General features: G+C 40.6%; 1 protein-coding gene across 2 annotated transcripts in view; it reads right to left on the bottom strand.

Annotated features, from left to right (window-relative positions):
* Positions 1–1378: 1378 nt before the first annotated feature.
* LOC130831440 (cyclin-Y-like protein 1) overlaps positions 1379–16733 on the bottom strand; it is a 38298-nt gene continuing 22943 nt past the window's right edge. The window contains exons 5-10 of one of the 2 annotated variants that reach the window (XM_057699587.1): positions 13694–13729; positions 11436–11487; positions 10464–10583; positions 6075–6241; positions 2618–2780; positions 1379–1495 (exon numbers count right to left, since the gene is read on the bottom strand). In XM_057699587.1, the coding sequence (XP_057555570.1) occupies positions 1379–1495; positions 2618–2780; positions 6075–6241; positions 10464–10583; positions 11436–11487; positions 13694–13729 (655 nt within the window). The remainder of the gene's footprint in view (positions 1496–2617; positions 2781–6074; positions 6242–10463; positions 10584–11435; positions 11488–13693; positions 13730–16733) is intronic. The other variant, XM_057699588.1, reaches the window with a different exon arrangement.

The following is a 16733-nucleotide window of genomic DNA, read 5'->3' as shown; positions in this document are numbered from 1 at the left end:
GTCCAATTCCTTTCAATTTATTACTTGTGTATTAACACTGTTGTTCATAATTCTTTTACCAAATCTAGAAGAAGAAAAAAAAAAAAACTTAGGTGATCAAGCAGGTTAACAGCCCAGCCTTGCAAAGGATTTTAAAAAGAGGAGGGGCAGGTCTATGAAGATATAAAGTATCCCCTGAAGTCTTAGTGCAATTTTAAGCCTCAATACTTGTAGATGTATAAATGCTACAGACTTACAAAACATCATCTGAAAGTTTAATTGAATTTCTTCTAAACTCATTTAAGCTTTGTAAATTTTAAATACTAAGGTCTTAATTTTAGTTTTTTGTTTCGGCCCATTGTTTGCTATCTTCAAGAGGGGCTGAAACAAAAAATTAGAAGCTTAATGTTTAAAATTTACAAAACTAAATGAGTTCAGAAGACATTCAAGTAAACTTTCAAATGATGTTTTGCCAGTCTGTAGCATTTATGCTTCTGCAACAGTGTCCTGCAGTGTCAAGCACACTTATAGTAAAGCTTAAAATTGCACTAAGACTTTTGGGACACCTTTCTATTTTATTACCTGCTTGCTAGTTACTGGACTGCCATGTTGGCTGGAATTAGGAAAATATCCTTTAATACAAGTATTTAACAAAGAGGAAAACCATCAGAAAATGAGAAGCACCATTAGAGTCAAAAAGAAATGCAGCACAGACCCAACAGGAGTAGATAATAACATACTTTCTCTGCTTATGATGCCAAACACGCTAATAATGCTCATAAGTAGTGCTTGCAAAGAATTTGAATGACAAGTGTTATTCAGCAGCTTTTTGGTTTAAATCGATTGCCAATAATGACGAGCAGCTTCGATGATGTAGTAGGGAGGAAGAATCCTTCAAACGGAACAACGCTGCAACAGTCTGTTCCTAAGTGGCTTTATGAGTTGTTAGGAGTGCCATGTTTTAATGGTAATACTGCATTGATTCTAAAGGAATATGCAGCAATATGGGGGAGTGGGGCAAAAAAGCAGGGAAAATGTCAATGTTATATAGTTAGTGTCTTTAAAGTCTAAAAATTTAAACTGGTAATTAAAAAACGTCACATAGTTCACAGCTATTGGCCCACAGAGTAAGCCAACAACTGTGTGTGGGTTGGGAGCTTTAAGCTTTGGAGTGGTTTTTGTAACTCTGTTTACATCAAAAAGGACAGAAGAGAGTGTTGCATTGACAAGGTCCCGTTCTTTCCTATGAGCATAATCCTCACTGTCCATGAGTCTCTTGAATTCAATGTCTTTCTTTTAGGTGAAAATACTAACTTTGCAGGTTTCTGAACAGGAGAGGTGGTATTTCTCCAGTCCTTGTTGCGAGGGGTTTCTGATGTTACAACCCCTCACTTCTTCCTTAAGAGAGGATGGTGTTGGAGTGCTGAATACCGATTAAATGATCAGCACTGAGGGACCTTCTTACAGCAGCACTGCACACGTCTTTGTATTTGTCGTCACACAATCTGGAAATGGCCTAGGAAAGTCACACAGAACACAGATACGATTAGGAGGAAAAAAAAGTTCCAACCTTTAAAAAAAAAGGCATCATTGATAAGCCACACATCGACATTCTTTTAGACAGTTCATAGTTACTGCTACTTTGGATAGCTGATATCTACACTAACTGCCAATTCCCTAAGGTTATAAGGGCTATGATTAGATTGCTGGGGTAAAGGGGAACTTAAGAGTTATTGAAAAATTGGGTTCCCAAAGATAGGCTCCTAATAGCAGTATCATCTGTTACCTACACGCTTGATCCTTAAACATAATGAACATACACTTGGGCTGAATCAGTGTTTACTCAGCTATTCAACTTCTATTCAATCTTCATCAGTAATTACATACTCTGAGAAAATTTTAATGAGGTAGGTGTGTGCTAAAGGCAGGAGAGGTCTCATGACTGAAGCACTGAAAGGTGCTATTTCACTTGCATGTAAATTATGATAGAAAAACATCTTACTCTAAAGTACCACCAAGGTACCACAGAGAGTGTCAATTTTAAATGTGTTCATTTCAGTTGTGAATTTTGCTGTATGCCCACCAAAAATCATGAGCCATAAATTACTTCGTCCCATGTACATTACCATTTCCATTAAAAACTTATGTACTTTCTACATCCAGTATCTGAACCCACATTATACCTTCCAAGTATAGGTCTCTCAGGTTAGCCACTGATGCTTTGTCTAACAAACTCATGGGACTGAACTGTGATACACACACACAAACTGCAAGCTGAGTAAAAGACAGTTAAGAGTGCTAAGTAGATTATGTATATACCTATGATTAGGGATAAAACTGTAAGAAATTATTCATGTATGGTTATATGTAAGTGTGGAGGTTCAGATGGAAAACCACTAAGAACAGATTAAATCTAATTGAAATATTCTGAATTATGGTTAAAGAAGAGAGAATATCTATTTTTTTTTTAATAATGTGAGATCCCTGTATAAACCATAGGAAATATGACGCCAGGGTTAATAAGCTCTTCAAACTGTTAATTTAACAGCTTTCCATTTTCCTAATCACTGCTCAATACAATTTGGCCACAGACGCTGGCTCTGGTGGCTGATAGAAAACCCCAGTGAGCACTCCTCACCTCTAGGCTCTGCGCCCGCTCTTTGACGCAAGAAGTGAACAGAAAGCTCAGGTTGTTGTCATCTGCTAAGCAGCAAAGGTCAAAGTAGTACTTGGCATAAACACTGGCAAGAACATTAATATTAAACTGAAGTCGCTCCAGAAGGTGCCTTTCCATCTCATCCCTGGGGGAGGAGAAGACAAAACCAACACAGGACAATTTTAGTCAACTGGGCTATTTTCAAAAGTACCATTCTGAGCTACGAGGATGGCTCTAAATACTGTTTTGAAACAAATAATGGCTACCCAGCTGGATTAATACACTGATGTTCAAACAAGGTACAGCTATTTGTGGTCCTTTCTGCATCCCAGCACTTTGAGTTTGGGACAAGGGGGAAGAGGTTACGGCCCTCTTCTGCTCTCGTGCTGCTGACTTGGGGGCTTATTCTTCGGAGTTCCATGAGTGCAGCTGTAGGATTCATGCTCCACGCTCGCTCACAAGGCCCCGCTATAGTGATCAGATGAAAGGAATGATGTATGCTTGTTTATTCGTTCTGAAGAACTGGCAGACATTTTCACCGGGCGGTAACAGGAAGGGGCTTACTGAAGTAGATACGCGCCAACAAAAGGAGTGGGCACATCACTACGGCAACAAATGGATCCATCGAGAGCCACTGCTATTATCTCTGAGGGGGGAAAACTCTTGAGGCAACAGGATTCATCTCAAATCAATAAACAAATAAGCTACATTCGATGAGAAAGGGAATCCCTTCCCCCTGCTCCAGTGCATGGGGCTGTGTCAAAGGGCCTAATGCAAGTTTCTGTTCACCTTAACCTTACTAGGGTGAGAAGTTGTCACTATGACAGGACAGGATGTACTTTCTAAGCTTTAGAAGGCAGTAAGCTTAAAGATAGCTGTCTTGGCTGGACTAAACCCACTTTATGATATAACCTCTGACAGAGCAGCCCCGGATGCTCAGCCCCGCAGCCCCCTGCCTGGACAGAACGCGCACATGCCCGCAGAGGGCGAATTCAGTGAAGTGGGAAAGCAGAGTGCTGGCAGCAAGCCTTTGCTACATAACCATATACAGCCATTTGCTTGCCAAATGTTTAAGTAAATAAACATAAAATTAGAGTAAATCTTACCATTTTCACAGCAATCACTAAATTTAGAGAGTTAATTGTATAACAATGGTAAACACCCAAACATGAGAGTGGCTTATTTTACAATATATTTGGTCTCTGGGTTTTAAACTGTTAATATCTTATCTATTGGATAAGGCAATAAATGCTTGATGTTCTCCTGTATGGAGAGCAGAGTATGCGCAGAAATGAGGTTTCTCATTTGTTGAACTTTAAACCTAACTGAACCTAATTCCAAAATTAATTTCCTATTCATATGGCCATAAGTCTATAGAAACATAAATCAGTTAATGTTTTGATAATCAGCAATCAGGACTTCATTTACTACAGGAATAAATGCACTTCACTCTCCCTTTTATATTCTCTCCACGAATACATTTTAATTGTCTGGAAATACAGTACTTCATAGGATTAACATGTCTATTAATAGAGCCTTAATCACTGAAGAAAAGCATTATGCCTACAGAATATGCACTTTCTGTGTTTTCTGTTGTTTTTTAAATGGCTAGATGGCTGAAGAGCAGACCATTTACAGGCGCAGCAAATTTTCTGAACAGCAGCTACTAACTTTAACTTAGTCTTTTGAAGGGAAATATACTTTAATAAGACATAAATGTTAGAAAGTTTTAAAGAAAAGCTGTTAGACACCAATTTTTCAATTTAGACTCAAAATGAGACCATTACAAATAGTAGTCAACAGCAGAGCGATGAAACAAATGTGTGTTCAACACTTTGTGGTAATGCTTTCCAATTTCCAAAGATCATCAACAAAAGCAGCCTACTATAAACATAACTCTGGGTGATTCTCCGTTCTACACAGAAAAGCGCTGCTTAAAATGTTTCTTCCTGGAGCTAGACACTGCCACCAAGGCTCCTGGGCTCACATCTATGAACACCCACACATTGCCCTGCATGTTCTCTGATGTTATCATTGGAACCAGAGCGCTGGTCACCTTAGTGGCAGGTTCTCAGAAAATTTCAGCGGCCATCATGGTAGGGTTGGTGTTTATGATTACAAATTTTCCTTCCTTCAAGGGACCAGTTTAAAGACTGATGATACCGATGGTCAAAGTCACTTTAGTTTTTGCAACTTCCAAAAGTACTTCTATTCATTTCAAAGCCATTATCCGCCATCACACTGTTTACTACGATGGCCACCAGCAATATCCCCATGACTACTTAGTTTACATTATCACCAAAGTGGGCATTTTCACCAAAAGCCACTTTGACAGCTACCATCCCAACAATCCCTGGTCCCTTCACTTGGTCACAAGTTTCCTCGCTTCAGTTTTAAATATGCACTTTGGCAATTCTGAATTATCTAGAGTAAGGTGCAAAGGTACAAAAGCAAACTCTGGCCACTGCCTGCCATGATCTTGATCAGCCTCTTCCGTTCAATATAATCCAGACGTGTCCTTTCACATTTTCCCACACGCCACCCACAAAGACATTGTCACTGTCAAGTGAGCACTTCAAGAGTCTGCTAGAAATACCTCTCTGGCTCATCCTGCCTCCCACCCTTGGGGCCCTTCACCACAGCCAGACTGGAAGCCTGGTGTTTCATGCCCATGTCAGCATGACATCTGTGAGGAGCAGCTGCCTAGTTAACTGAAGGTCCCACACAGTGCTGCTGAGGTTGCTGAGTGCCCTGGGTGAGGCCCGGGTGATGCTTTCCGGTCTGAGAGATCAGAGTTTCCTAACTCAGCAGACCTATTTCTAAACATGGGCAATACTCCTAAATAGGGGAGGAGACAGGAACACAGGGATCTGAAACCTTTATATGTGGCTATCTGTATATCACGATTTCCATAACAACAAAACCTCAGGTAAAAAGGAGGGGAAAAAAAAAAAAAAAGGAGGAAAAAGACCAGCAAAAGCAAATATACAATGTGTGACTCAGGCTGAAGTTATAACCTCGCAGTAGTCTAGAGCCCTGAGACCTTAACGGTGGCCACTTACTTCACAGGCCAGACGTGTGCCCCTTAAAAAAGTTCTGAACCTGGTAGACAACTTTAAGAAAGCCGTGAAGTTATTTACTATACCATGTTGTTCTGCAGTGAGCTTGTAAAATGTCTGGCAAAAACCACTGGAAAAATAATTTCCATTTATCAAGCAGAATATTACAGCAATAACATATCAAGACCTACCAATTAATGATGGGAAATACGAATTGTTATACTATAGCTAGACAGGGAGAAGTCTGTAGTTTTACACCTATTTCAGCTCTTTGCACAATATAACCTTTCTTCAAATGTAACATTTCTTAAAATGTAAACGGTATGGGAGCAAATGAGGTATTGGAAAATAGAAAGTTCACCATAACCTTACAAACTCACATGTCCTCAACGGTAATGTCCTTGAAGACCTGGCAGTCGTCCACATTCCATATAGCCGGATGATCCCAAACGCTGGAGGCAAGAAAAATGGCTCCCAGAACAATTCTTTTCCAGTTATTAGGGCAAAGGTCGATCTCAGCATAAGTTAAAAGTCTTTCTAAGTACACCTGCAAAAAGTAGAGCACTGATCTTTGATTTTAGTTCCGTTTAAGTGCTGTGATAAGAATTGGTAGGAATGACAGATTTCATCTGTTTCTGACATGCCTTTTATTCTTAGCTTCTACAGACTTTGCTTGGCCAGCCAAGGCCAGAAGCCAAGTCACAGCTGTAGGTCAGGTATTTCTGTTGGTCTGATATTTCTACTCTGCCCATGTGAATTTCCAACCCAATTTTGGTCACAGGAATGAAAGAACAAAGGGCATTCGAAAGACAGGCATTGTGTTATTACCTTCCCACTTGTAAAGGGCAGCACATACAGCCCAGCATGGATTTCAACTGCTCAGTAAATGCCTGAGTGCCTGCATGTGCAATGTACCTACCATACCTGGTGGTGGTTACACGGCAATTTTACATAACGCTTGAGTATGTAAAACTCTGGTAAGACTGAGCACGTCTTTATCTCCTCGTCAGAGTAACTAGTCCTTTTACGGCATGAACGTGAAGATGAAAACTGGTGGTCGAGAGCCTTCCAGTGGCGGCTGTGTGGCACAGCAGGACAGGCAGTACAAAGGGGCTTTATAACTGTCGAGCATTCCCATATTCAATACCTTCTTAAGGAACGCACATGCATACAAAGGATAGTCTTTTTCATATCCTCTATTTTTCACATCTCCATTATCATTTAATAATTCATTTCTGTCTTACATAATCTGCAGCTTATTCAATTCTTTTGGTTTTAAGGTGGAAAGAGCTGCCGGTGTTTGTATCCCTGAGGCCCCTCTAAACCTGCCAGGCAGTTTGTGAGTTAATGTCATGATTTCTTTTCCATGTATCAAATGTCTATTCTACAAAGAAACGGACAAAGTTAACAGTTGGGTAAAGATGAGAGAGGTAAGCTGTGATTTGTGGTGACCTCTGCAGAAGAGTGTATATGCCATTTGACAAAAAGAAAAAATCCAATTTTAAAGAGTATGTTTAACGATCTGAAGGTTATCAGACTGACAGCTCAGATTTGCCAGTGCTCTCCAAACTCAACTGTGTTTTCAAACATGGATATTGAGATTCTATGTGCATGTTCTGAGTGAAGTTCTGCTTCCATTCCCCAGAGAACTCAGCACTCTCCAGTACCCTAAGAATGAATCTTCCTAACAAGGTCCAATTCTCTACGGGACTAATTAGAGGCACTTAAAAGGACATTGACAATCTCTCCATTTCCTCTCACCTTTACTGGCAAGCCTGGTATGTGCCCACACTCATTTATACCACTTGCCCTCCTGTCTCAGGGGAAGTGAGATTTCTTTCTTCTCACTAAAGCCAACTCTTCTATGAATGAAGTGGATCCCATCTCACTTCTGCAGAATACTGTTCCCACAATTAACCTCTTTTTGAACAATTTCTCCCTCTCTGTCAGAGATTTCCTCCACTGGGAACACTTACCTGTTCCCAGCCTATGCCCCACGACCCCTAGCATCTGTCCTCAGGAAACGCCCTGACACTGGCTCCTCATCGCCTCCTCTCCTTAGCGCACTGGCGTCCGTCCCCTGCCGCCGTGGCTCTGCTGAAACTACTCTTGCCACGGTCACTGGTGTCTGCACAGGGCTCTTCATCCCAACGCTCCCCAGCCCAGGCCTTCCCTCACAACTGAAAGACACCTCCATTTGAGTTCTCTTGCTCCAATCTGTTGGAGATTCTTGTTGTCTCTACCTTCCCTGGTAACCAGACCACTTTTCTCTTCTCCTGGCTTGGCCAAGAAGTTCGTTTGGGTTTTTGCCTAAGATGTTATGGAAAAACCCAAATCAACTTTTTGGCCAACCCAACATTTGTCACTTCTGACTCATGTGACTGCTGTTGCCTCCGAACTTCTCTGCCTCCACTCTGACTCTCAACAGACTACAGTCTCTTCTCCCCAAAGCAGGCAGGAGAGCCTCTTAAATTAAGTGTCCTTCATGTGCCTGCTTAAGATCTGCCAGAGTTTTCCCATCAAACAAATAACTTCTTGGCGTGGCCTGTAAGTTACAAGGCCCTGTGCGGTATGGCATTGTCCTGCGACCTCATCACCTATGTTCTTTCCCTCATTCCCCACTCTGATCACAACAGCCACCTTGCTGTTCCTTGAACACACAGGACATGTTCCTGTCTCAGAGCCTTGCACTTGTCCCCTATGCCTGTAATACCGGCAACTCCTGCTCTTCCTCGGTTCGGCCAGGTCCCAGGTTCAAACGTTACCTCTTTAAAGAGGCTCTTTCTGATCTTTCCAGTAAGCCCCTCTAATCACTTTATTCCTTTACCTTGCTTTCTCTTCCTGAGTTTTACAACTACTTGAAATATTCATTTTTAAAAATACTCATTACCAAAGATACTTATACTTTGCTGTATACCTGAAATGAACACTACATTGTAAATCAACTATACTCCAATAAAAATTAAAACAACAACAACAACAAAACTCAAAAAACCGGAGCAGGACTTCCCCGGTGATGCAGTGGTTAAGAATCCACCTGCCAATGCAGGGGACATGGGTTTGATCCCTGGTCTGGGAGGATCCCACCTGCTGCGGGGCAACTGAGCCCATGAGCCACAACTACTAAGCCTGAGCTCTAGAACCCACAAGCCACAACTACAGAGCCCACATGCTGCAACCACTGAAGCCCATGCACCTAGAGCCTGTGCTCCTGCAACATGAGAAGCCACTGCAATGAGAAGCCTGCGCACCACAACAAAGAGGAGCCCCCCGGCTCGCCGCAACGAGAGAAAGCCTGCACACAGCAACAAAGACCCAACGCAGCCAAAAGAATAAATAAAATTTAAAAATTAAAAACAAACACAAAAACTTATGTCTTCCACACTTGCTCCATAAAGGCAAGAATTTTATTCAACTCTTCTCTCCTCCATCCCCAGCACTCAGAATAGGGACAGAGTAGGTATTAGGGGGGATTTATGACACGAGCAACTCCTTGGCAGCAACTAGCACTTGGACCACACTCTCCTTCCTGAACCTCTGCTGGCATCACTTATGATGCCCTCCTGGGTTTCCTACCACTCTAGCCACTCCTCTGGGGACTTGCCCTTAAGTGCTAACAGTCCCTACACGTCTTCTACCCACTTTTTATTTTACATTCTTTCTCTGCATTTGAACAGCTCTACCTAATGCCCTCCCTCTAGCTCAGACTCATGATCCCGTCCCATACACTCGAATGATCACTAGACATCGCCACTCTGCTGTCTCACAGGTACGTCACACTCAACATGTCTACAAAGAAATGCCCCTCTTCCAGCCCCAGATGCTCTCCTCCCTGCATTTCCTGGCTCTCCACGTGCAAGCGCCACTGCTGCCTCTCTCAAGCACGTGCTAAGCACTCCAAGTGGCTTGTAGCTCCACGGAAAGGCCTGTGTCTGATCCAGTGTCCACAGAGGGGTCTCTTTTCAAAAGGACAAGCCTCCTCTGCTAGATTCTGCCTGGACAGAAGCAGGCAGTGGCCTAACTATTCCTTCCCTCCGGACCACGCAGCTGACTTTCCCGTACAGGTGTGCTATAGGGAGGAGTAAGTAAAACAATCCCAACTACCTCTCACCTGAATATGATTTATTATTCAAATGATCAAATCTTACCGTAGGAATTCAGTATGGATGACACAAAGGTCCTCACGCAACTGCAGTTTAGCAGCCTAACGAGAGTAAAGCCTTTCCAAGTACTGCTGGCACCCTAATCCTGGGCGACTCCACATGCAGGCACAAGAGGACAGCGGGGATGGTTAACACCATCATCCAAGAACAGAGAACTGAGGGCAGCAGTTCTCAGTCAGCTGTACATCAGAACTGTCTAGGTAATACAGCCTGGGACTCAGCTTAGAACTACACGGAGTCCGTTTCTGCGGACTGGGGGACCAGAGGTGTCATCGGCCCCATCCTACCACCACTGCACGCCTCGTCTGTGTGTATGTGTGTGCACTGTGTGTGCATGTGTGCCCTGAGGTGTGCAAGGAGAAACCAGAACTCTCTCCTGCTGCCTTTAACAGCACCTGTTTTGTGATAAGAAGAGCAATGGCAACATTTTAAATCATAATGACTATTAAGCTCAAATGTGTATATTTTACTTTCTTTTGATAGGTTTCTCTTAGTAAAGTTCTGACGATCATTTCAGGAACCTACTTTCATTTTAAAAACAGGACCACCCCTTGTGTACAAGACAGAAATTTCTACAGATGCTTTATGAAAGAAAACGTATCTTACCAAAGTTACTACTGCACACTCAGCAGTTAGTTGTGCAGCACTAAACACAGTGCAAACAAATCTGTAAATGAATTTATGTTCAGGATCATGCTTAAAGTATTCCTCTGGAAGCTTTTCTTGCTAAAAGAAGAAAAAATGCAATATAAACATCAACTGAAGAAAAATACTTAAAAGTACCCTTAAGGTAGCAGTCTTCACATTTGGGCCCACGTGCCCCTTAAACTAATTTTGGTTGGGTGACATGTCTTGGAGTCTTTTAAATATAAACAATGGGATCCTAAAACACTACAGTGATTTCATACTCACCCCCGTTCACTAAAGAAAAACACAGGCGCAACCTCAGAAAATTTACATATTTCCACCTTTCTCCCCACAGAATTCTAACCAAATGTCAACTCTTTTTAGGTTCAAAAGTCTTGCTGATCACCATGGGTCATCATACTTTTCTGCCATCAACTTTGAAAAAAGCACTTCCAGGGTCCTGTAACCATCAGGCTCTAAGAATGCTCTGTCCTATACAGCAGTCACCAGCCACACGTGGCCACAGAGCACCTGAAGATGTGAATTTTAAAACTTTGTCATTTTAATGGGTTTAAAATTTAAGCAGTTTTCTAATTTTCTTCTTAGAGGTCTTACCACATTTGTTAGGTTTATTTACAAATATTTACATTCTTTGATGTTATGGAAAATCATCCTTCAAAAAGATACATGCTCTGTTACTTGGGTATGTTTACTTACCTGCTCACTAATCATACAAAGCACAACTCAGTTCTTATCCGTCACACCCCTTATACAACGTGCCTTTGGTAAAATAACGAGACACAACATGGGGTGGGGAAGAGGACTTCAGAGGAAGATGATGTGGACCTTGAGCTGGAGGGAGTAATTTTCTTCTAGTAACTAATTTCAAAGCAAATCAGCATGAAATAAACAACTATAAGAGAAAAATACTTCAATAAAACTGACACTTACTGTGAGTGGATGTGAGCACTCATCAAAAATATCCAGGGATCTATTTCCATCTCTATAAAATAAGAATATGCATGTAGAAAGTTAACTCAGGAGTTACTATCTTAGTAACACATCTGCTAGGAGTAGAGAGAGGAGTAGAGGAAGCTTAACCTTTGACAAAGTAAACAGTTTTTTACAAATTCTCGTCCTGGATTCTGCCATTAGAAAGGTTTCCTGACCTATTTTTATTCAACACATCAAACTCTGAAATCTTTTCTACAACCACCAGCCAGAGTTGCCTTCACAAGCACTAACCCTCCCGAACAGGCAATGCTAGCAAACCAATATATTTCCATTCCTCTAACCTCACACTGAAATATATCAATACAAGAACATTTTATAAAGCAGTGGTGGTGGGCAATAAAGTCTTCTCACTTCAATGAATGTGAATATGAGATTCAGTTTTTTTCCTCGGTTTCTTTCTCTTTATTTCTTTAAATTATATTCTTACTGTTGTATTTCTTCTTGTCTCTTAAATAGTTTGAGTTAAAAATGTAATGCTTTTTATTTTAAAAGAGACCAGGCTTTTTACTTAAAATTTCACCACACTAATACACTGTGCTCAAAATTTACACAGCAGTTCTCCAAATGTGGTCTGCAGGGCTCTGGGATCCTCCCCATCCCCTCTTCAGGAGGCCCAAGATGTCAAAACTGTTTTTATAAGAATACTAAGACATTACCTGCCTTTACATTGTTGGACATTTGCTGTGACTGCATAAAAGCAAAAGTGGGTAAAACTGCTGGTTTCTGAGCAGTGGTACCAAACTCAATTAGAAGTCATTCAATTATTCACAGCTACTTGCAGTTAAAAAAAAATCTGCTTTACTTAAGAACACCCCTGATAAAATAATAACAATTAATACTGTTCTTAAACCTTGATCCTTCTTTTTAATATTCTGAGTAAGTGGAAAGTATGCATCAAGCACTTTTACAGACTGAAATACAGTTGTGTGAAGGAAAAGCATTGGTGACTTAGTGCTAAGTCACTTTTTTCATAGAACACCATCTTTATTTGAACCATTTACTTCATAGAACACCATCTTTATTTGAATGTACAACTGACAGTCACTCTTCCAAAAATGAACAAAGTGAGCCTGTTACTTCAAGGAAAATAACGCTAACATATTTGTTGCTAATGATAAAATTCAAGCCATCAAGCTAAAAATATCAGGATTTTTGGAAAACTTATCACTCCTATTGTGAGCTTGATCTACTGTGAGCTTGACAACTTCTCAATATTTAAAGACTTTTCTGGTAAGACTGGTGGTGATACTACCAAAAGTGAGTTTTTGACACTGTCTAAAGAAATGTGAACCAATACTTTACAAATGACCGATGTATAATAATATAAAATCATGTTCAGGTAAAAGATCCACTCCGTATGCATGACAGTTCAATGGGCATTCATTTAACATAGTATTTACTGCAAGTTCATGGATATGATTTAGAATTCCATTTTAACTAATTTAAGAAACTAGCACATGTGGACTTTTAGCACAGTATCAAAGAATATACCCAATTATCTGAAGGCTTTAAAAATACACCTTTTTCCAACTATATATCTGCATGAGGCTGGATCTTCATATTGTTTCTTCAAAACAGATGACTGAAGACAGAGTCGATGTAAGAATCAGCTGTCTTCTATTAACAATGAGATCCTTTTCTCTCAACTTTTTTGTTGTGGAAAACAGTTTAAAAAATGACCTATGTTAAACCCTGGGGTTCCCAATCAGGGGTGATTTCAGCCCCCAGGGGACTTCTGGCCATGGCTGGAGAGGTCTGGTTGTCGTCATGTGGAGGAAAGAAGAAGGCGCTCCTGGCATCTAGTGAGCAGAGGCCAGGTGTGCTGCTAAATACCCTACAATGCACAGGACGACCCTCCCCGCCCCCAACAAAGCATTATCTAGCTCAAAATTTCCATAGTGCTAAGGAAAACCCTGTTTTAACATACAATGGATGTAAGGTTTTAATTCTCAATTTCAATTTCTAATATAGTAAATATCAATATAACCCACAGAAACAAATACTCTGAGATACCCAGTAACTTAAGAATTAAGAGTCTTGAGATAAAAATATAAGACTCGCTTCAGTATTATAATAAAAGCATTCTACTAATAAAAGCGTACTCCAATAATGTCTATAGTCATCACCTAACACTAAACATGATACCTTGTAAATTAATTAGCTGGAATAACAAGATAGGATTTAAAAGAGCTCACCTGTTCTTTATGTGATAATAGATGGCTAAGGTCACACTGTGGAGGGAAAAAAATATATTGTAATAATTGATTTTTATCATATGAGGCCTGAAGACATTTTGGAAAGGGGCTGGCGGGGAGGGAAGACCTTCCAGATGTCCAGTGGCCCTGACATCCTCTAATTCAGAACAGTACTCCACGGGTGCTTTCCCTCTGGTTTTAGGTTCTTCGGCTTTTAGCGAAATTAGGAGACCCAAACTGCCAGATATGCTGTGAGAAGACGTGTTTTGGTTATTATAATATATAAATTATTACATATTTCCCCTGTCATGTGTCCTTCTACCCACAGAAACTTTCGTCCTGTACAAGCTATATTTATCTATACACATGCTTAGATTCAAGCCATACAGGAGGTGGTGTGTGCGTGTGTGGCTTTTTTGTTAGGCCCTGCATCTCACTTGATTGAGTTCACTATCCACCTGCCCATCCATTTTCCATTATTTCCCTAAAAGTAAATAATAAAAGTGCTCTATACCAAATAAAATGATTTAAAATCACGTTTACCTAAGTATTAGAAATTTTAATAGCAAAATTTTACAGCCACAAAATGGATGCTAGGTCTAGCGACCCTGCAATAAGCAGTGCTAATAATGCAGCATACTACAACACAGTATGTTACCACTGATAGGTATTTCCAAATTACTTAAAATAAAGTCTTAATGAACAGATAGATACAAGTCCTCAGATACTCTTTAAGTTCCTGTATTTCTAAGTTATTCACAGATGTTGTGTATGAGGCAACAAAGGGGTTCTCTGGTTAAGTTATATGTTTCCCTTTGTTCTCAGTGTCTAAAATGAAACTCAAAATAATTGAGGGAAGGCAAATCTGAATTTTATAAGTAGGTCCATAGAATCTTAGCACTTTTATAAAGGCCTGCAACACTGTGAGCATCAAAGATGGATACTTCTCTAGTGCTTCGAAGTTTCATCTTCCAACTGATTTTAAAATCACAGAATTAGAAGTTATATGATGAAAGGACCACTGAACCTTAGATGACATTTAATTAAACAACTCATTTTACAGATAAGGGAACCAAGGCTTAAAACTGGCTTACCCAAGGTCCCACCAATTATCAGAAGCAGTTCTCTTTCTCCTACCCCAAACCAGACAGTGGCTCCCAAGCTCAGCTGCACACTGGGATCACCTGAGAAGCTTTAAAAACTGCCTGGCTTCTGCTTCAAAATGTTCTGATTTCACTGGCACTGGGTATGACTTGTGCATCAGGATTGTTTTTAAAGATCCCCAGGTGGCTGCAATGTGCAGCACAGTTTAGGATGAATGAGTTAGGGTTAAGATCAGAATCACTCGGGATGCTTTTGTCCATAGAATCATGCCTCGCAACATTCCCCCGCTTCTCAAAAAGTGCGTGTAAGAGAGAGAGACAGACACACAGACACTGCGTCTTGGGGGCCGGGGGGAGGCGGAATTCATGTGTTTAGAGACACAGATCTTGAAAAAGTTGCATAAGTGATTCTAATAAGGCTCCCCTACCCCACTGAGGACAACTACCCCACTGAAAACTAATCTCATGATAAAACATTTTCCAAAATCATTCCTAAAAGCCAATTGGCCCTATTAACTAGCTCAGTAAACCTTTATTTCACCAATAATGATTGTGCTGAATGATCATTTTTAAAACTTAATGAGAGCTAATTAAACTTTACTGTACTTCCAAAAATTAGACGAGATTGGAAAAAAAAAGGCATGAAACCTACTTGTCTGAGCAAGGTTAATCTTTAAAGCTACTTTTGAAGTATATACTAGAACATCAGGCTCTTTTGAATTCGAAAGAAGCTGTGACTCTAGCCAAAGTAGTGATTTTCTTTACCCACAGATTTAGTGTCTTGGCTAAATTAAAACATCAGTGCCAAAACTCAGGACTTTAGAGACAGACAGGGCTCCGATTTTGCTGAAACATGATTTGACCACAACTATTATCCTAAGTAAGACAGGAAAGTTGCATTACTATGATTGTGAACTTGCTGTTTTTAACTAGAAGTTACTGATAATTTACATAGCTAAAAAAAGGCTGGCACATTAAATACAAATTACTTATCTTTTTAAGACAGAAAATAAAATGAAGGAGATTAATATTTTCAAATAGCATTTCCCAAACTGTGCTCTGCAAAGTCAACCTTCACATCCTAAGGAGACATTAATGTTCCGGGGACAACACCAAGGGAGTCAGAAAGCTCTGCACCCTGTTTGGTTTTTCCTTCTCTCTCTTAAATAAACTCGAAAGGTTCATCATTAGGGTGTTTTGAAAGTGCATCTCCATTGTGGACCATGAGGTGCTCCCAGAAATTAAGGAACAGTTTGCATCATCATGACACTGTTCATGTCTTAAGTATACACCTGACCACAGCCGTGTTTCCAAAACTTCATCTCTTTTATTGTTCTTCTGCTGTGATTGATACGGTGTGTTGGAGACATATTTATAGATATATAAACAAAAATTAAATGTATCTCAAGTTAAAACCTCAGTCGAACAAACTGCATCTACAAAGAAATTAAGCTTGAGAGTGTGTTCCTTAAGACTGGTTTGATATATTTTCCCCCTCTTTCAGCGTCAGGAAGGAGAAGTGAAATTTCATCCAGAAATAGTGCAGGAAAAAAAAATGCACAGTGGGATAAATCTGACAAAATCCAATGAAATTTAAATGCAGATTCACTATGGTGCCAGTAGGGGACAAGTGTTCCTCCTTCTAAGAGTAGCTTCCAAAGTAGTATACATTGTTTTAGGACTACAACTCATAAAGAAATAATTTTTTCTAGAACTATCCAATACAAAGTCCCTCTCCTTCTCATTATGTTCAACAAGGTCTTAACAACAGAAATGGGGGGGGCGGAGTCAAGATGGCAGCATGGGAAGACGCAGAGATCGCGTCTCCCCACAAATAAGTTACCGGAGGCCAGAGGGGGACCTGAGGCCCAAGCAGACTGCAGGAACCCCGCAGCAACTGGGTAGGACCTGGGGGAAGTCAGGGGGGTGGGGAAGGG

This window comes from Hippopotamus amphibius, chromosome 11 (genome assembly GCF_030028045.1).
Source record: "Hippopotamus amphibius kiboko isolate mHipAmp2 chromosome 11, mHipAmp2.hap2, whole genome shotgun sequence".
Classification (NCBI taxonomy): domain Eukaryota; kingdom Metazoa; phylum Chordata; class Mammalia; order Artiodactyla; family Hippopotamidae; genus Hippopotamus; species Hippopotamus amphibius.
Note: the sequence above shows the minus strand (reverse complement) of the source record. Positions and strands in the feature narration are given on the sequence as shown.